Source organism: Pantherophis guttatus, chromosome 5 (assembly GCF_059756535.1).
Source record: "Pantherophis guttatus breed Tessera chromosome 5, ASM5975653v1, whole genome shotgun sequence".
Lineage (NCBI taxonomy): Eukaryota > Metazoa > Chordata > Lepidosauria > Squamata > Colubridae > Pantherophis > Pantherophis guttatus.
In genome coordinates, this window is record NC_142067.1 from 44,115,858 (window position 1) to 44,137,989 (window position 22,132).

At 39.7% G+C, this 22,132-nt stretch overlaps 2 protein-coding genes across 12 annotated transcripts in view; one reads left to right on the forward strand and one right to left on the reverse strand.

The window, feature by feature from the left end:
* The window catches only part of GBE1 (1,4-alpha-glucan branching enzyme 1), a 167,197-nt gene that overhangs the window by 21,821 nt on the left and 123,244 nt on the right, over positions 1-22,132 (forward strand). For 3 of the 11 annotated variants that reach the window (XM_034420591.3, XM_087895007.1, XM_087895003.1), the window contains one exon: positions 3,110-3,216. The exons of the other annotated variants lie outside the window; for them this stretch is intronic. The gene's annotated coding sequence lies outside the window, so the exon portion shown is untranslated. Of the gene's footprint in view, positions 1-3,109; positions 3,217-22,132 lie in introns of those variants that run through there. 11 annotated transcript variants of the gene reach the window in all.
* LOC148113344 (uncharacterized) lies at positions 4,668-9,734 on the reverse strand. Its single transcript, XM_087895008.1, has one exon. The coding sequence runs from the start codon at positions 7,895-7,897 to the stop codon at positions 6,017-6,019; it is 1,881 nt and encodes a 626-aa protein (XP_087751134.1). The 5' UTR covers positions 7,898-9,734; the 3' UTR covers positions 4,668-6,016.

Genomic DNA, 22,132 nt, shown 5'->3' on the forward strand with positions numbered 1-22,132 from the left:
TCCCTTCATGAAGCTGGGGTGTGCATGGTCTGTGCATGATGCATCTGGCCTGTAGGCCACCAGTTTGACACCCCTGATGTAGTAGGAGGAGTGGCAAACCTGTGGTCAGAGTTCAATGAGGGATCAATCTAGAATCCCTATCCTTTGAATTTTGTGGTTCCTTATCTTTCTTTAAGCAGGTGCTAATTGTTAATTGAGAAGATTCCTGTGCAAAGGTTGTTTAGCAATATATCAATTTAATTGGACTTTGTGTATGGACCTGTTCTTTTGCACCTGAAACTTGATGTTTTTACTAACATAGTCATGGGGTTTTCTGACTCTTAATTTCATCACCCAAAAGATGATTATTACAAATTTTCCTAGAAATCTGGAGCTAGTGCAAGGGACAAATCTTAAAAAAATCAAGATTGGAAGGCTGCTTATCAGACAAGGTATAAAAAACATTAAATTCTTGTTTCATGTGCTTCTTTGAAACAAATTGAACCCAAGTTTATATTCACAGTTCTTTTGGAGATTTCTTTAAACTAGCATTTTCTAGAATATGCTCTCTGGCTGTTGGTAAAAGAGTATAATATGGACTTTTGTCAGAGAATAAGATTATTAAAAATGGATACATATTGATGATAATATAATATAGATTGTAGATAATAGAGGACTTGGAAGCCTTAATACATGACATCATTCTGGCTGAAAATGTGCTAAGTTTCATCTTATAAATATAACTTTTCTACAATATGATTTGTGGTGATTATTTCTTCTAAACAAATGATGGATAAATATGTAAAGATCTGTGGACTGTCTGTGGACTGGCACCAGTCCACCAGGCATGTCAGAAACTGGTCTGCACCAACAAGTGAAGCCCTATCTGTGAGATGCAGCCATCACACAAAATTACGCCCCTTCTGGTCTGCAGAAAAAGCCTTTCTCCATAGAACCAGTCCTTGGTGCCCAAAAGGTTGGGAGCTGTTGTCATAAGGTGTCTCTTTGGAGATAGGTACTCCTTAAAACAGGTCAATGCTGTATATTTTGTTTTCCAGTCCTTTTTAGTATCTACATAAAACGGCTAGATATTATCAGGAGATTTGTACCTGCATGCTATCAGTATACTGAAGACACCAAATTCTATTTTCCTATTATATTTTCAGGAAATGAATGAATACATGTCTATAGACAGTAATGGATAAGATGAGGAATAGTAAATTGAATTGAATCCAGACAAGATGGAAGTACTCCATGGGGTGAAGGGTGAGGAGGATTATTATTTCAGAGAGTGGTAGTTCTGTTTATTTTGAATTGGATCATACTGTCCAAGAAGGAGCAGGTATATTGTTTGTGGGTGCTTCTAAACTAAAATCTGATTTCCCAGTATGAGGCAACAAGCAAGAGTCTCTCTGTGGGTTAATATACAACTGACTTCCTGAAGATAATATTAAAATATTAATGGATATGATAACCTCCAGACTCAATTATATTAATGGACTATACATGGGGAAGTTTCTTTCTTTCTAGCCTGATATCTTTGGACTGATACAAAACTCCCAAGCCCAGATGGTAATAGAAGAACAAAAAGACGAGACACCAGTCCATTTCAGATTGTTGGGCATTATTCTTAAAACTCTGCAAAGTTTAGGTTCAAATTGTTTGAGATAACTCTGACTTCAGTATGAACCTTCATGCTTTTTGAGAACATTTGAAAATGTTCATATATAGTTTCTGAGAGGTTATCTGGTAGCAATGCAGCTTTCCATGTTATAATTTCAGCTTTTTGAATGCACACACTGCAGAATTAAGGAACCTAACATTTTTATTAATGTTTTAAAAGACTATAAATATTTTTGTATAGGATTTTAATGTTGATTTCAACTCTTGATTTTAAAATGTACTTGTTAGTTTTTGGCTTGTAATGGTTCAGTTTTAAATTTGTTTTTGTAGGAAAGTTGAGTGGGCAGCAACATTTGTTTAATAAATATAACATTTTAAAGTGCAAAATAATGCAGGATTTTTATGAAATTTGTTCAGTGATTTTATGTTGCTGTTTTCAGTAAAACGTCAAACTCAACCCTTTTATATAGCAATTAGTAATTAAGCAGATTGGATTTATTTAAATGGATATAGATATAAAATTTATTGTAAAATAAGACATGTCATTTAAAATATATATTGATATAGAAACCTGTTCAGTCTTATAGATATATCTATGTAAAATCCTGTAATTAAAAAGTCATAAAACATAAGGAGTATCATTTTTGACATATCTGTTTTTATTATATATGGCACTGGTGGTTATTAGAAAATATGTTTAGAACAACTTTCTTAAAAACTCCATTAAATTATAAATAAGTTGAATTCTCATTTAACTTTAAAAAAAAAATTCAGGTTTACATCTCAAACTTGAAATCAGAAAATCGGGGGGGGGGAGTTGAAAGCAAAGTAAACTCCTACTTCCTATTGGAAATAATAGCAATGAAATAAAGAAGCAATTAATCATCAGTAGATATGGTATGATTTTGTTATGAAGTAAGTGACCAGAATGAGGCATGTTTTTGGCTACCATAGGGGGAAAAAGTATATCATATTTTTACTTAAGTTATCCTTAGAGTTATTATGAAACTGCAGTCCCCTTTCTGGTTCCACAGACCGGCGGCCATAGCGAATGTGGTGGGATGGGATGGTTTCACGCACACAGGCTAGATCCCACGCATGTGCAAATGAAGCTTTGTATGCTTGCTCACCACTTGTGTAGCCTGATTTCCAACAGGCACAGACAGGAAGTTGGGGACCCCTGTTATAAAGAAGAAAGGGTACACTATGGTCCCAAAGTCACGAAATTAATTTTTACATTCTTAAAAATCTGTTTGTGTCCCAGAAGCTTCCTTCATTATGAGCTGATTTTTTTTGGCACAGTTGCGGAAAACAGGAAATGTGAACTGTCACTTTATAAGACCAAGAATACATGAAGTTTTAAAAATAGTTTCATAAATAAGCTTAGTATAAAACAGGGTGGATTTGATTTAAATCAAGTCAATTTAAATCACGATTTAAATCACTAGTAAAAAGGCTTGATTTAAATAATAATTTTTAAAGAGCAACTGTAATCTCTGTCCCGCAGTGGCTCCTCCTCTGACCCGCTGTTGACTCACCGACAGTCCCATTCACTTTAATGGGATAGCTGGTAATGTGGCAGTGACACAGCAAGGTGAGGGATGTGGCAGACAGGTGAGTGGATGCCAGCTAACAGGTACTGCCATGATGGATCTGAAATAACAGGTGCTCTTTAATATTATATTTATAATCTGCATGGAAGGTTTCACTTTCATTTTTACTGCTTTCCCTTCCTCCTCACACTTAGAGCCTGATGGTACAGAGGCATTTTTCTTCAAACAATCATGCAATTTGTAGTGTATATAGATTTTCAAAACAATGGGATAAAGAAATATTGCTGAACTTTGTTTTATGATTTATCTCATGGTTATTGTGAAATTGTGTGAATGATCAATGCAGTGCATGTTATCTCAGCTTGCAGAGCTTGGATTCACTGAATTGAGTTTACCAAAAATGTAAATATTGCAGAATATACAGCCTCACGCTACATAACTAAGCTCCATTTCATGCTGAATAAACTAAATTATGTATCTTAAATAGAAAACTATCTTTAGATAGATTTTTATTCCAAAAGCATTTTATTAAAATAAATTTAATAAAAATCCAAAAAATCCAATTTAAATCCCAAAAAATTCTGTTTTTTTAATTATTATTTTTTTAATCATTGATTTTTATCTACCCTGGAAAATTTGCAGAACTTATTTGTGTATATTAATACTACCTTCTGATTTCTTCCATTCAGTATATCTTATTTAACATGAGTTGTTAGTTTGTAATAGGACACCATCCTCTGGTTTTATTATATTGTGAATTGTAAATGTCTCATTACAAATATCTTTCTGCCTTAGAAGAAATGATTGATTGTCCCAAAGAAACATTTCTGGCATGAGAGAGGAGGATGACCAAATAGCCTTATGTGTGAATGATATGAATAATTTGGATCCATTGTAATCAAGTTTCATCCCTGAGAAATTAATTGCAGAGTTTTGTTTTTTTTTAAAGGAGGAGGAATATAGCTATGTTCATCTTCTTAGATCTCACAACAGTTTTGGGAAACATTGATCATGTTTCCTGTTGAATAAACTAGGGTAGCCAGTACTGTTCTTTAGTGTTTCAGTTCCTCTTTTTAGGGCTGGCTATGAAAATGACTTTAGATGGCTGTGCCTATTCAGGCTTGTTAGATTTGGGAACATACAATATGCATAAATATAAAACCCAGTGCAAACTTGCAGCTTGCACAAATAATCCCATTTGAATGAATCATCACATTCTATTTCCTCTAGATGTTGTTGTTGTTGTTGTTGTTATTTATTTATTTATTTATTTAATTTTTATACCGCCCTTCTTCTGAAGGACTCAGGGCGGTGAACAGTCAGAATAACATACATATAATGTGAAATAAAAACAATTTAAAATAATTAAACCAATTTGGCTCATCAGTTAAGATCCTCAGCATAGAATTTAGACAATTTGAAAATTTATGCCAGCCCGGCTTGGTGAAACAGAAAGGTCTTCAGGGCACAACGGAAAGTACGGAGATCTGGGATCATTCTATCCCTGGGGGTATCCTGTTCCAAAGGGCAGGTGCCCCCACAGAGAAGGCTCTCCCCCTAGGAACCACCAGTCGATATTGCTTTACTGATGGCACCCTGAGGAGGCCCACTCTGTGGGAGCATACTGGTTGGTGGGAGGTTATCGGTTGCAGAAGGTGGTCTCATAGGTACCCAGGTCCTAAGCCATGGAGCACTTTAAAGGTAAGAACCAACACCTTGAAGCGCACTCGGAAGACCACCGGGAGCCAGTGCAGCTCGCATAGGAGAGGTGTTACATGTGAGCACCATGTCGCTCCCATAATCACCCGCGCGGCCGCATTTTGGACCAGTTGGAGCCTCCAGGTGCACCTCAAGGGGAGCCCCATGTAGAGAGCATTACAGTAGTCCAGTCGGGAAGTGATGAGGGCATGAGTGACTGTGCATAACGAGTCCCGATCCAGAAAGGGACGCAACTGGAGAATCAGGTGAACCTGATAGAAAGCTCCCCTGGCCACGGCCGTCATATGCTCTTCTAAAGACAGCCACGTGTCCAGGAGGACACCCAAGTTGCGAGCCTTCTCTGTGGGGGCCAATGACTCGCCCCCAACAGTCAACGATTGGGACACCGGCAGCCACAGCCACTCAGTCTTGGAAGGGTTGAGTCAGAGCCTGTTTCTCCCCATCCAGGTCCGCAGGGCCTCCAGGCACTGGGACATCACTTCAAGGGCATCGTTGGGGTGGCCTGGGGTGGAGATGTACAGCTGAATGTCGTCAGCGTAGTGATGGAACTCCACCCCAAAGCCACGGATGATCTCGCCCAACGGATTTACATAAATGTTGAACAGAAGGGGCGAGAGGACCGACCCTTGCGGCACCCCACAAATAAGGTGTCTTGAAGTCGACCTCTGCCCTCCTGCCAACACAGACTGCGACCGGTTGGAGAGATAGGAGGAGAACCACCGTAGAACAGTGCCTCCCACTCCAAGCCCCTCCAGTCGGCGCAGCAAGATACCATGGTCGATGGTGTCAAAAGCTGCTGAGAGATCTAATAAGACCAGGATAGAGGAGCAACCCCTATCCCGAGCTCTCCAGAGATCATCAACCAATGCGACCAATGCTGTTTCAGTGCTGTAACCAGGCCTGAAGCCGGACTGGAACGGATCTAGGTAGACAGTTTCATCCAGGTACTGCGGGAGTTGCTATGCTACCACACTCTCAACAATCTTTGCCACAAAGTGAAGGTTGGAGACTGGACGGTAGTTTGCTAAAACAGCCAGGCCCAGAGAGGGCTCCTTGAGGAGGGGCCTCACCACCGCCTCTTTCAAGGGCGAAGGCAAGAAACCCTCACTCAAAGAAGCATTTATAATCCTCTGGAGCCAGCCTCATGTAACCTCTCGGGAAGCCAGTACCAACCAGGAGGGGCACGGGTCCAATAAACTTGTGGTCGTGTTCAAATTCCCCAGTAACCTGTCCATGTCTTCAGCGGTCACAGGGTCAAACCCATCCCAAATAACATCCTCAAGACCCGCCTCCATCACCCAGTCCGAACCCACCCAGTCAGAGTCCAAGCCTTCCCAAATTTGAGCGATTTTATCGTGCAGATATTGTGCAAAATGCTCAGCTCCACCTTGCAAGGGGTCTTCCCGTGCTACCAGGTGGAGGAGGGAGCGGGTCACCCTAAACAAGGCGGCTGGGTGATTTTCTGCCAATGCAATAAGAGCGGAAAAATAGTTATATTTTGCCGCTGCTATCGCCACTAAGTAGGTCTTTATATGAGACCTCGCCAGTGTTCGGTCAGATTCGGAACGACTGGCTCTCCAACTACTCTCCAGGCGTCTTTTCCGGCGCTTCATTTCCCTCAACTCCTCGAAAAACCAAGGAGCTGGGCGACTTCGACGCCGGGTCAGAGGCCGCAAAGGCACAACCCGATCCAAAGCACCAGCAGCCATCCTATCCCAGGCTGCCGCCAGGTCTTCAATCACGTTGTGAGGATCAAGAGTCTCAGGAAATGGCCCAAGCTCCATCTGGAACCTATCAGGATCCATCAGGCGCCTGGGGCGGAACCACTTAATCGGTTCCGCCTCCCTGCAGTGGGGTGTAGCAGACAGAAAGTCAAGCCTAAGGAGAGAATGGTCTGACCATGACAAGGGTTCGATGACTATATCCCCTATATCTAGGCCATTCAACCACTGGTCAGATACAAAGACCAAGTCCAGAGTGTATCCCCCCGTGTGAGTAGGGCCATGAACTAACTGGGTCAGGTCCATGGCCGTCATGGAAGCCATGAATTCCCGAGCTACCTCAGACATTTCACCGATGGACGGCAGGTTGAAATCTCCCATGACCAGAAGCCTAGGAGTCTCAACCGCCACCCCGGCTTTTACGTTGAGAAGCTCAGGCAGGGCTGCTGCCACGTGGCAGGGAGCCAGGTACATAATCAGCAGGCCCATCTGTAACCCATGACCCCACTTCACGAGGAGGGACTCACATCCGGTTGTTTGAGGAACAGTGGTCTCCCTAGGATCAAGACCCTCCTTTATAATAACTGCCACCCCTCCACCCCTACCCTGTGCCCTTGGCTGATGGAATGTGCGGAAACCTGGTGGGCACATCTCTACGAGGGGGACCCCCCCTTCATGGCCCAACCAGGTCTCTGTAATACCCGCCAGGTCCGCTTTCCCCTCCTGAATTAGTTCACAAATGAGGGGGGCTTTGTTAACCGCAGACCTGATGTTGCATAACATCAGCCTAAGGCTCGGGCCCTGAGATTCTGAGCAACCCAGGGAACGAGAAGAGCCTTGGGGGTCGGAGCATGCCACTGCTTGAAGACAGCGGGTGCGTACCCCCCTAACATGATGTGGCCCCCTGCTCCCACCATATCTGCCCCTCCTAACCACGACCTTGATGGAACAGCCCCCTTCCATACAAGTATTAAGACCCTCCATTCCCAGCTCCGCACCTCCTATGATATAACTCTGTGCCAGATCTGGCCTCCTCTTTAAAAAGTCATCCTCTAACTCCTCCCTCTGTGGGTTGCCCCCCAAATCCACATGACCCACCCCGCTCCCACCTACCCCCCTTTTAGAAACCTTTAAAATTTTGGATAAGAAATTAGATAAAAAGACCCTCAACCCCCTCTTTGCAACATGCCACCTCTCGGGATTCCAAAATCTGTCATCAAGGTAGGCCCTCAATAGTGTGGAGGGCCAGGTCTGCGAGAGGGGGGAGTCTCGCAGAGCAAGAAGCTCAGCCACTGAGTACATCCGGTGGCCAAGGGATGATGTTAGAATGGCCAAGAAGATGACATAAGTTCTGAAGATCCTGGAGAGAAGGAAGATGTAGATCTAGGTGTTGGTAGAATAAGCTCCATTGTCCTCTCACAACAGTAGGAGGAGTTTTATGCCATTTACGAATACCAGGGAAATAATGTCCAAGGCCACCCTCTCACGGTGGCTGGCTAGAGTATAACTGGCCATGGAATCTGATGTGCCGATCCTTCTGGTGGTGAATAGAGCAATGTACCGACTCCTGCAATATCCGCATCCTAGCTGTTAACTCTCCGTCCGACTGAAAGAGTTGATAGAGTATAGGGCCGGTCTATAGAATCCTGCTGGTGGTGATGTTATGAGAAGATGAGATGGATTAGCAATGGAATACAAGGAAGATGTTATTTGCTGTGGGATAATCAGTTAGATGGTCAGTGATCGATGTATGTTCTGAGACCAGACCGGTGGGGGGAGGTGTAACATGAGGCAGCCGGGATTACCATTCCACAAGCATCTGCTCGCCCTTCCAAGCCCTCAAGGTCGTTTTTTTTTTATCCCTAACCTCAACTTGTCTTTATATGGATCACAGGTCGTTATGAGAACCGCCCCTTCAAGTAAGATTAAGTATCCCGTGGCAGTCCAGGGGGTTCTGTTATGGTGAATTATAAAAGATATCCCTGCAGCATTTGTTAAGGGCTGCCAAGGCTGCTACTGGCTTTCATAATGTCGCCTAACGGTCAGTGCAGCACTCTTCCGCTGCCACCACCACTGCCACTGTCCTTAGTGCTGTGGTCTCGCCATGGAGGCTCCAAAAGTATCCGGAGACTCCCAGGACCTTGACAAGGACCGCCCCGCCGCCGACGTAGCCGTCGCCATCATTACAGCACTGTCAGCAACCCAGCCATTGCTCTCAGTAAAAAAGACAGCAGGCTGTTACAATCCAGCCGCCGTTGCTGTCTCCGATCTTGCCACCGTTGGTTCCTTCATCCTCGCGGCATAGAAAATCGCCGGCATAGAAAAAAATGCCGGCCCCGTCCCAGCCATGGTATTAAGGAGAGCGGAAAAGCTCTCAGCTGGCCGGTGGGAAGCTCAGATAGCCGGGTCGGGGTTGAGGACGATTTGCTTAGCCCCCAAAGACCTCAGACGGCCTGAAATCACCCCCATCCACATCGGGGCTCAGGGAGGCGGCGCAATCTTGATCACGTGCTCGCGGAGGATTCTGTTAGTGCTTTAAGTGTTGTAGAGAAATATAGATTACTGTATTTGGTTTACTGGACATAGCAATTATTTGTCTGTGTAGTCACCGATAATTGAGCTTAATTTGATGAGCCCCTTAAAAATGGAAATGCTCTTTAAAATACATTTGTTTCATTTTGAACGTATATAGTTGAGATGAGAAATATTTATGTCTATGGTACAAATGATAACCAAGGCAATTGGTTCAAAAGCAGAATGAAAAATGTCAAGCTTGTTATTATTTTATTATTGTTGTAATAGAGGAAATGACATTTGTGTATTTTGCTTTCTTAATAATATAAAACCTAGTAAATGGCTACAACATATTAATTTACCAAAAACATGCTTGCTTTCTGATTTTTCTGAAGGACAGATTTCATAAGATTCTCCTTTTTTTATTTTGTACTAGGATGGTTGTTATGTAAACTGTGATATTTGCAGTGTTGTGAAATTTGCTCTGTGCTGTTTTTCCATCCTCTCCTTGGTTAGCATTGCTGTCTAAAATCTCTGTACCTCTTTTCAATTCAATTCATTTAATCAATACTTACAAAAAGAGACCCAGCTGAATGGAAGAATAAACAACCGGTCTTAAACCAAAACAAAAGAAGCTGCACAGTCACCTTATCCCAAGGTCTGGAAGAACAACCATGTGTTAAGTAGCTTTTGAAGTGTCATCATGGTGGGAACAAATCTTTATGGAGATATCATTCCAGGTGACAGATGTTGCAAAAGAATAGACATGCCTCCTGGCCCCTGTAAGATGATACTGATGGACAGGAACTGGAATGAATAATCTTTCCTGATGGGCAGAAACAATTGGAGGTAACTGATTCCTCAGATAGCGGTAGACTATGCTGTCAAGGTCTTTAAAGGTGACAACTAGTACCTTGAATTATGCCTGAAAGCCAACTGGCAACCAGTGCAATGTATGAAGGAGTGGGATCACATTAGCATAAGGTACCATTCCCAACACTGCATTTGGAATCAGCTGTATGTTCTGAATAGGCTTCAAAGGTAGATCCATGTAGAGCACATTACAATGATCCAGTTATGAGGAGACCAGGGCATGAGTGGCTGAACAGTCTTCCAGTACAGAAAAAGGTGCAATTGAAATACCACATATACTTAAAAGAAGCTTGGATCAAACCATTCAGGTTTATTTTAATTTTCACTTCACAGGAGCTAGAGGGAGGAGCAACTGCCTGTGAGGAGGGGAGGTCTGAGAGTGAGTACAGAGAAACAGCAGAGTGAAACTTGCCTTCATTACATTTTCACTTCACAGGAGCTAGAGGGAGGAGCAACTGCCTGTGATGGGGGAGTCTGAGAGTGAGTACAGAGGAGAAAGGTAGCGGCCCGTATGCCTAATGGGGTGCGAATCATATAACTATAAACCAAAAATAGCAATAATATATTCAGGGTTAGTGCACTTGAGATTGTGATTTTATTCTAATTCAAAATGACCAGCTTAGTTCAGTGTAATACTTGTTTTGCAGCGGTCTTTCGCAGTACTCTTTTCAAATTTGGGTACTGTCCTCTTTGTAAACAAATTAGTAGTCTACGTGGACAGATTACCCATTTAGAATCACTAATCTGTGCTCTCCAAGCAGAAATTAGGTGCCCAATTCAGCCATTCCACTCTGTTGAACTGCCACGCCATCAGTCCCCTCTACCACAAAGATCCTGCAGGAGAAGGGCAGTATAGACAACCATGGGATCTGGCAGGGTGAGAGCTGTGAACCATAAACACAAAGCTTTTGCTGTGTCCCAGCATAACAGATACAGTGCCCTTGCTGACCTTAATAGGAACATAAAGTGATAGATCAAGGTAGTTGTGATACTGATAACTCAAATAAGCAGGGGATTGTGGTCCGAGATGAAGAACTTACTTTGGAAAGGGGAAAGTGTGAACCAGGTATTACACATCGGTCACACAAGAGCATGGTATCCAAAAAGAGAAGCCACCTTCTGGTTGGTGATTCAGTTGTAAGGGATGTAAATTTAGGAAAAGATATGGAGGTTTTGAAAGAGGTCAGGTGTCTGCCAGGTGCTACTGCCAGCAGAGATAAGAGGCGTATTCTTAAGACAGTCAAAAATGCCAGTAAGGACTGTGATGTTGATGCTATTATACATCTTAGTACAAATGATCTGTCCCAAAAGGATGTACTTTCTGTGCAGAATGATTTCCAGAGCTTGGGGTAATATAGTAATATTACATATAGTGTAATATTAAATATAGTGAACTTAGTAATATAGGTTGTAGGCTTATCTTTTCAGAGGTTTTACCGGTGTATAAGGAACAAAAAGAGAAAGGGCAACATGTAGCAGAGTTTAATGTGTGGCTAAAGGAGTGGTGTAGAAGGGAAGGCTTGGTTTTATTAGTCATGATGTCTGCAACTGGTCCAATGAAGAACTGTACAAAAGAGATGGATTGCATCCATCAAAGAAAGTGACTGAGTTACTTAGCAATAAATTCATAGATTTTCTGGATAAATATTTAAACTAAACAGTAGGGACAGAGAATTAATTGATACAGAACATTTCTGTCCCCAGCAATCCAAAATTAATAGGGCTATCAGTGCATGTAACATAGATGTCTGTGCGAGTAAGATTATCACCCCTGTTGTCGACCAAAACCAAGCATTTAATAGCGAGTGCCATACCATGTGCATTAATCAAACATGTGGCAAGAAAGCAGGGGCAGTCAGGCACAACACAGGTTATGTAGACAGTAAACATAGGGTCAATCAAAATGGACTCAAATGTCTATACACAGAGTATGAGGAATAAACAGGGTGAATTAGAAATTCAAGTAAATGAGGGCAGATATGATATTGTTGCTATTATGGAAACTTGGTGGCATGAAACCCACAAATGGAACATACAGCTAGAGGGATATAAATTATTTAAAAGAAATAGACCAAATAAAAATAAGCCGCCCTGAGTCTCCAGAGAAAGGCGGCATATAAATTGAATTAATAATAATAAAAGAAGAGGTGGAGTTGCACTATATATAAGAAATAACTACATCTCTACAGAAAAAGAGCACAACAATGATGAAAATTATCTTGAATGCATTTGGGTCAATATTAAAGTTGGGCAATGACATTGCCATAGTCTATACCAACCAAACAGAGGAAGTAGATGAACTTTTTGCTAGCCAGCTAACAGAGATATGTAGGAAGCACATCACAATAGTAATGGGGGATTTTAACTACCTTGACCTCAACTGGGAGACAAACTCTGCACAATTGGAAGATCCAACAGGTTCCTAACAAACCTACCAGACAACTTTGTTTCCCAAAAAGTAGAGAAGGGAACAAGGGGATCAGCCATATTGGACTTAATTCTCACCTACAGAGATGAAATGATAGAAGGTGTTGAAGCTACAGGAACCTTGGGGGCAAGTGATCACGCAATATTGGAATTCAACATTATGCAAACACAAGTAGTAGAACAAAGTCAAACTAGAGTCTTGAACTTTAAGAGAGCTAATTTCAATAAACTTAGAGAAAGCTTGGGAAGGATTCCATGGATGAGAATCCTCAAGGGGAAAACAACTCAACATCTTGGGAAATTTTGAAAAGTGAGATTATAAAAGCCCAGTCTAGCATAATACCAATGAAGAAGAAAAATAATAGATCTCAAAAGAAACCAGCATGGCTGCATAAAGAATTGTCTAACAAATTGAAAGTCAAAAAGGACAAGTATAAAAAGTGGAAAGGGGCAAATAACTAAGGCAGAATATCAGCAAATAGCCCAAGCCTGTAAAGATGAAGTGAAGAAAGCTAAGGCTCACAATGAACAAAGGCTTGTGACTAAAGTAAAAAATAACAAAAAAAGCTTCTTCCAACATATAAAAACAAGAAAAAAGTCAAGAAAACAATTGGCCCATTGCTGGGAGAAAGTGGCAAGAAGGTGACAAGCAACAGGGAGAAAGCAGAACTACTTAACTCATTTTTTGCATCTGTCTTTACACAAAAGGAAAAAAAAACAGTCCAACCTATCAAAAACAGCCCCACAAAAAAACAGATTAGAAAGTTGAAATAGGGAAGAAAATGGTAAGTGAACACCTGTCTACCCTAGACGAGTTCAAATCAGCAGGAGCAGATGGATTACACCTCAAGGTTCTGAAGGAACTGCCAGACGAGATCTCAGAACCACTGAACTATATCTTTCAAAGATCCTGGAGCAGAGGGGAACTGCCAGAGGATTGGAAAAGAGCTGATGTAGTTCCCATCTTCAAAAAAGGAAAAAAAAAAATAGATCCAGGAAACTACAGACCTATCAGCCTGACCTCAATACCAGGGAAGATTCTGGAAAAGATAATCAAACAATGAATCACCGAACACCTAGAAGCAAACCAAGTAATAACCAAAAAACCAACATGGGTTTGTCAAAAACAGATCATGCCAGACTAATCTTATTGCATTCTTTGACAAAGTGACAAAATTAGTGGACCAGAGGAATGCTGTCGATATAATTTACTTGGACTTCAGTAAAGCATTTGATAAAGTAGACCATAACCTACTATTAGATAAAGTAGAAAAATGTGGGTTAGACAGCATCACCACCAGATGGATTCGTAACTGGCTGACCAACCACATTCAAGGTGTAGTTCTTAATGGAATTGCATCTATATGGAGGGAAGTATGCAGTGGAGTACCCCAGGGCTCTGTTTTAGGCCCAGTGCTCTTCAACATCTTCATCAATGACTTGGACGAGGGGATAGATGGGGAACTCATCAAATTTGCAGATGACACCAAGCTGGCAGGAATAGCCAACACTCCAGAAGATAGGCTCAAGATACAGAAGGATCTTGACAGACTTGAACATTGAGCGCTATCTAACAAAATGAAATTCAACAGTGAAAAAAGCAAGGTTCTACATTTAGGGAAGAAAACCAAAATGCACAGCTACTGTATATGTGGTATCTTGCTCAATAGTAGTAACTGTGAGAAGGATCTTGGAGTCCTAGTGGACAACCATTCAGATATGAGCCAGCAGTGTGCTGCAGCTGCCAAAAAAGCCAACACAGTTCTAGGCTGCATAAACAGAGGGATAGAATCAAGATCACGTGAAGTGTTAATGCCACTTTATAATGCCTTGGTAAGGCCACACTTGGAATATTGCATTCAGTTTTGGTCGCCATGATGTAAAAAAGATGTTGACACTCTAGAAAGAGTGCAGAGAAGAGCAACCAAGATGATTAGGAGACTGGAGACTAAAACATATGAAGAACGGTTGCTGGAACTGGGTATGTCTAGTCATATGAAAAGAAGGACTACGAGTGTCATGATAGCAGTGTTCTGATATCTCAGAGGCTGCCACAAAAAAGAGGAAGTCAAACTATTCTCCAAAGCACCTGAGGGTAGGACAAGAAGCAGTGGGTAGAAACTAATCAAGGAGAGAAGCAACTTAGAACTAAGGAGAAATTTCCTGACAGTTAGAACAATTAATAAGTGGAACAACTTGCTTGCAGAAGTTGGGAATGCTCCAAAACTGGAAATTTTTAAGAAGATGTTGGATAACTATTTGTCTGAAGTGGTGTAGGGTTTCCTGCCTGGGCAGGGGATTGGACTAGAAGACCTCCAAGGTCCCTTCTAATTCTATTTTATTCTATTCTATTCTATTCTATTTGTTTTGTTTTGTTTTGTTTTGTTTTGTTTTGTTTTGTTTTGTTTTGTTTCGTTTCGTTTCGTTTCGTTTCGTTTCGTTTCGTTTCGTTTCGTTTCGTTTCGTTTCGTTTCGTTTCGTTTCGTTTCGTAGGCTTGATTCTTCATCTCTGAATATTTTTAATTGTTTTCTTTTGTTGCTAAGTGGTCTTAGCAGTCCATTTTTATGCTAGCCATCTCCCCTATAAGGTGACTCTGGCATCAGATTTGCTTTATTTGTGCCATTTACTCTATTACCACCTTAATTCTCACAGTCTTAAGTTATTTATAAATACTAAATAGCAGTCCAATAAAATTGTATTTCAAAAATGTAACAAAATTATCTGTCAACCCTTTGAATAGAGCAGGCCAGGAAACAGATACAGCAAGAATTATTGAAATTGTTATAGACTAGAGCATAGTAACAGAACCTTGGAGTCCTGATAAGAGATTGTCTCTCCTCTCCTCGCTTATACCAAAGAGAATCAAGAAAAGAAAAATTTAACTTTTTTTCCAACATGCTCATATTCCAGGCTAAACTGTTGCTTATTTACATAATGACAATTGACTATTTTCTTTAAGACTGTCTCCATGCCTCTTCATACCCACACATGTCAGAACTGAGATCACAGAAAACTATCCACTTCCTTGAAGTCATATAGATTCACAAACTCCCTGAATAATCTCACTAGGCTCACTAATCTCACTTTGTCATCTCACTAGATCAGGGGTGTCAAACTCGATTTCATTGAGGGCCGCATCAGAGTTGTGTTTGACTTTGGGGGACCGGTGTGGGCGTGGCAGGGGTGAGCATGGCCAGCTCAACGTCACTCATGTTGGGGGTGCCTGTGGCGGCCCAAGTGCTCTGCCAGTGAAAACAGGCTCCCAAGCTCCGTTTTTGGCTGCAACGGCCTCCTGCAACCCTGTGCCAGTGAAAACAGAGCTTGGGAGGGCTGCATGTGGCTCTCCCAAGCTCCAGTTTTTGCTGGCAGAGGCACCACCGGCCGGTCCTTTGCTGTTTCTAGAGCAGCCCTGCAGGCCAGATCTAAGCACCCTGCTGGCTGGATCCAGCCCCCAGGCCTTGAGTTTGACATCCTTGCACTAGATTCTGTCAATCTTACATTTTTGACCAAACAAATAGTTCAATAAATGATTAAGTACAATGCAATGCACGTACCAAATTAAAATATTTTTTGTAATAAATGTTTATTAACACTCTAGTGTTATAGAACTTATAGTTACATGTAAAGTTTGTGTTTGTCTTTTTCTTGAGCTACCATAATTTGGGTGGGTTCAGTAATGCCTGTAATATATTGCATTCTGCTATATACACGAGAGTACATGCTGTTCTCCACCCAATTTTCTAATTTATTGCTATATTGCATACCTTTATGCATTCCAGAACTGTACTTTATCATTGTGTTTATTTATCCACTAGGAAAGAAGTCTTAATTTAAATTTTTTAGTTTATAATTTGGAATGCTGCAAGCCAGAATAATTTCTCCTCCATTACAGATATTATTCAGATAAACAAAAATAGTACTATTTTCTTCCCATTAGCTAGCTTGTAAAAGTTCAAATGAAGAATGGATGGAATTCGCTTAAATAAATTAGTTCAGTATGTGATTTGTTGGTAAAACATGAAATATAGTTGCTTTTAAAATCCTATATACAGATTCCTATATATCTTTTCACAGCTCTGACACATTTTCTTTAACCCATTATAGTTTCATAGGCTTACTCATTCCATATGAAATATAGTGACATATGATTGCTTCGTGATCATGTGTGAATCTCCTGATTCCCATTTAACCATTTCTGAAGAAGACTGAATTTCTTCTGAGCCTATGTTTGATATAAGTTTGATCTTTTAATTGCCTGGTATATATTACATCTGGTAATTTGGCTTCATACATCACATTAAGTCATAACGTATATTTAGGGCAAGGATGAATATTCTTTATTTTAGAAACCAACTTTTTGTAAGAAAAAGAATGGCCAGAGCCAAGTCTGAAACTTTGTGGTACCATGGTGTCCTAAGATGATAACTGAATGGAAATAGAGTTCAGCAAAAATAAATATACCACTTATATTTATTTTTTATAAATATAAAAAAATATTTAATATTTTTTATTTTTAATAAAAAATCAATAATTTAAATTATATTTTTTAATTTTAGTTTTAATAATTATATTTTAATATTTATAAAATAATAACAAAACCTTGCCCTTTTTACAGAGTAAAATCTTTAGAAATATATTGACTTAGATGTTTGCTCATTGTCCAAGCAATGAGTTCTTCAGCAATCCAGCTTTAGGTATGCGTGCGCTGAGCTTGTGCACCTAAAGTGCACTGGCTCCCGGTGGTCTTCCGAGTGCGCTTCAAGGTTTTGGTTATCACCTTTAGAGCGCTCCATGGCTTAGGATCTGGTTATTTACGGGACCACCTGCTACCACCAATAGCCTCCCACCGACCAGTATGCACCCATAGAGAGGGGCTCCTCCAGGTGCCGTCCGCCAAACAATGTCGACTGGCGGCCCCCAGGGGGAGAGCCTTCTCTGTGAGCCTTTTAAATTTGTTCAGCCAAATTATTTAATTCGTTTTATTTTATTTTAAATTTTGTATTTATATGTTTTATTCTATGGCTGTTCACCGCCCTGAGTCCTTCGGGAGTAGGGCGGTATATAAATTCAATAAAATAAATAAAATAAAATAAATAAAGTCAGTCTTGTAAGAATTTGCTCCAGAATTTTTGGTATTCTTTCTTGGAAAAGCTGACAGTGGGCACATCCATTTAAATGGGGGCAAACTCTGACAGAACTCCAGATTTATACTTGGTTCTGATTCTGAAGGATATTCTTTTCTAACAGCAAATTAAAATAAAAATTGGACATACCCCTTTTAGGACTTTTCTTAAAAGGCTTGATTGATTCTTATTTTTAATCTTCCAATATTTTTATCCTGAATATGCCAATTCTGTGATCTAGGTCTCTTGGCAAAATATAATACCTTTGTTATCTGGCAGTTAATCTTGTGGTGATTATCAAAGCAATATGGCCTGAGCTTTTGATGCTCTCCTAAGACTACTTTGAGATTGAAATAGAATCACTGCATGATCAGTATATAACATGAATGGCAACCATTTATCAGGTTACTTAAGTAAAACAATAATTGTGCAGTGTGGGCCAATACACATTGCACAACGCTGCTTATTATTTACCTGCATAGGAACAAGGTTTGAAAGGTGCCCTTTGGATTGCATTTTACGTGCTGGCCTGTATCTTCATGTAATTTATAAATGAGGCAGGGGTAAACATCTGTCTGTATCCTTCAGCTTTTCCCATAGGATTTCTCCAGAAATGAAATCAAATGGGTTACTAATTTGCATTATCTTTCTTGCCAGCTTGGCTTCCAGTAGCTTTGCCAACTTTCATCTAATTATCAGATTTTTAATCTTGGCAGCCATAAAGAATTGGCAACTCAGAAAAGGAGCCCTCAGATAAACTTGGGGGTATCATGGGCTTATCAGGAGTGTTATAAAGTGATCAAAGGGGGGGAGGGATTTCCAACATTGTGTCAAGAATATGGAAAAATTGCTATGGTGATGTTGAATCTAAAAACTTGAAACTAGTCTGCCAAAATAGGGATAAATCTCAAATTATGTTATTAAATTGCTGCCAATAAACTCTTTCTTTTTAAATTTCATATGAAAATTATCACTTCTCTTCATTTTTAGGACATGATATGGCTTTGTAATATGCAGTAAGTATAAACTGTATAACAGTTTGTAACATGGTTTATAAAACTGAAAGTAGCTAGTGATGATGTATTTAATGAATTATGAGGTAACACAATTATATTTTAACATGAAACTACCCAGGTATTTCAATATTTGCAATGTGTACTTAATGTGTGATCCTAATCTTACGTCATTTTTAAAAAAAGTATTTAATGTCTGAATATTTAAGAGTTATTTTATCTAAAATCATTCTTCTGATAAACTTTTGACTGGATATTTGCAATGTCAAATTGTATGAATATAGCAATAGCATTTAGACTTATATACCTATTCACAGTGTTTTATAGTCCTCTCTAAGCGGTTTACAGAGTCAGCATATTGTCCCCAACAATCTGGGTCCTTATTTTACCTACCTCGGAAGGATGGAAGGCTGAGTCAAAATTGAGTCAATGAGAATCGAACTGCCAAACTGCAGGCAGCCAGCCAGCAGTCAGCAGAAGTAGCCTGCAGTAAAATCACTATGCCACCACAGCTCATCATATGGCTGTTCTAGTCAGATTACCAATATTTCTTGGGCAATTATTTATTTGATTTATATTCTGCCTTTTTTGTACAGAGTTCAAGGCAGAATATATAGTGCTTCTTCCTACTTCCCTACAAACCAACCTTGTGAGGTAGCTTGGGCTGAGAAGGAATACCTGAGTCACCAGTGAGTTTCTCTGGCTAAGGGTAGACTGGAACCTAAGTCTCCCAACCCCTAGCCCAACATTTTAATCTCTATACCACAATAAGACATGGGTTGTGAATACATCATCATAAAAGTACTTTGAAAAGGAACATCTTACAAGAATAGTACTTACGACCGTTCATTTAACAATAGTTTGAAGTTACAAAAGTACTCAAAAGAGTAACTTATGACACGTCCTTGATGTAATAACCATTGTACCACCTGATGGTCAGGTAATAACATAATTTGGGTGCATGGCAACCGACTCACATTTACAATGATTGTAGTGTCCCAGAGTCAATTGATTTGTTATGAACTTTCCCTTTGTCTTCCAATATGCACACTTAATTGTAGAAGCAGGGTTTGTTTAAAGACCACATGATTCGTGTAACAATTGTGTCCTTTGGTTAGAGTTGCAATAAAAATCTCATAAAATCTGGTCCAACTCACTTAATGACCACATCACTTAACAATTGAAATTGTGATCCTAACTTCTGATTGTAAGTTAAGAACTACCTGTGCTTTGGGATAACAAAACATGTTTGTTTGTTGTTACACCTGATTCCTGATAAAATGCTTCCATAGGAGGTTTGTTTGTTTTGTTTAATCTCTTTTTGTTTATATATATATATATATATATATATATATATATATATATATATATATATATATATATATATATATATATATATATATATATATATATATATATATATATATATATATATATATATATGTATGTAGGTCTTTGGTTATTCGGGTCTTCTCCCACGTAAAATTGGAAGTGTCTTGGTGACGTTTCAACGAAGTCTCATTCGTCATCTTCAGGCTGGTGTTCTCGGCTTCGTGCTTCCAGGAGCAATATATATATTAATCTAATGATGTATTTAAAATTTTTATTTATTTATGTAGGTTTTTTAATTAAATTTCTCCCTCCAAATTATCCTGATTTTGTGAACTGCCCTAATAATTTACATTAAAATTCCAAGGATGAAATAAAATTTACATGCATGAACATGTATGCTGCCTTATAAACTTATCTAAAGGTTGCTTATATCACATAATATATAACATGGATTTTGGGGAAATGTTTCACTAAATAATAAATTTGGAATAATAATATTTGTAGGAAATAAGATGCAAAAGATTGAGCTGTACAAAAATAATGTAACTTAAGATATTTCCTTCTGAATAACTGCCTTAATATTTCCTTCTGAATAACTGCCTAGTGTCGGATACTTTGCTGCATTCCCATTTTTATTTTAAAAATATTAATGAGTATTATGTGATCTGCTCTTAGTAGGAGGGTAATAGCCACCACATAATGGAAAACATAATGGGAAACAAGAGTGCATCAGAATCATGTCTTTTTAATAATATTCATTTTGCCTTATTAAGAATTCTAGACTTCTTGAAAACTTGTATACTGATTTAAGTCATTTTGTTTGGACTAAAAAGAACTTCGAATTAAAAAATCCTGAAATGTTCCTTAAGGTTTGTGTTTTAGTCTTTTACTTTGGCAACAGTATGTTATTAATTCATTTGGAGCAGCAGGTAATATAAAGGAAAAACACAGAATTTTTACTTTAAATATGGCACTATATTGTATATATAATATGAGGCTGAGTATAGAATTGTTTTCTGAGTACCTAGTATATGAATTAGAATCACTGAATTGAAAGATGACCCCAGAGGTCATCTGGTTTAAGAACTAGCTCAGCACAAGATCTTTCTGAGTGCTGAGTTTAACTTTGTTCCATGTGGAGGTTGCATTTTTCTTCTATTCAGTTAGGTATTCACTAAAACACAATTTGAGCAGGAGTGTATAAGTTCTTGCATCCAGCAGTATCTTATGTGCATAAACCACCCAACCATCCCCCCCCTCCTGAAAAATCACATAGTTAGATTTGTTGTCTGAATATTGATGAAGCTCTCAGCTGCTGTAGTTAGATAATTTCATCCCGAGGAAGGCTGCAATTTGTGCATCCACTGAAGTTGGGCAAAGGCTTCCATAGTTTTGCCCCCACTTGCTGATTATGCAGGACTTGAGAATCCAGACTGATGCTCAAGTTCAGACCTGTTGCTTCAAGGACAGTGCAACCCTGCCCCAGAGCAAAATTGGGCATAGAGAGATCCTGATGCATGAATAGTAATGCTGTTCGATTTGGCCCTATTCTTTTCTATCCAATTTCCATAGCCTACAGGCCCACATCTCTAATATGGTCCAGGATCATGATTTGAGTTGGGTATCATCTACATATTAATGGTACTGAACTCCAAACTATTACATAACCTGTACCACATACAGTAGATGTTAAATAATGGGGGAGAGAACATCACTATATCATTCATAATGAAGCAGCCACTTTGTTGATTTTTCCCTCCCAACCACCACTATCTGGAACTGACAGCTGGGAAATGATATTTCCAATCCCTAATCTCCACAACGAGATGTAACTGTTGATAGTATTGAAGATCATGGAAAGATTCAAAAGTACAAGGACAGGAATACTACTTTCATCCAGATTCCAATACAGTTAATCAAGTAGAGCAACACTGCTCTATAGCACTGAACAGATAGGCACTCATACTTGCCAACTCTGGAATAGTAAACTGGGTACTGCTAAGGTGTCATGACAGATCCCTCTTCCCTGTCCCTGGCATCCAAGTTGGTGCAGGACCTAAAGCCCATTATGGACACATTTCCAAGAAGGTAATGTTACTGATTTTCCTCAGCTAGATCTCAATAACATATGTCAGTTTTGTAAATTTGTTAACCACAAGATGGTTGGATCTGGTCTTATTACAGACCAGAACCAGTTTGTGACCAAGTAACCCAACAGTCGAGCCACTCAGATTCCTGGTAGAAGCAGCAGAGG

Excerpts from the sequence above, each read along its gene's own strand:
- LOC148113344 (XM_087895008.1), bottom strand. The coding sequence starts at position 7,897 with ATGTACTCAGTGGCTGAGCTTCTTGCTCTGCGAGACTCCCCCCTCTCG.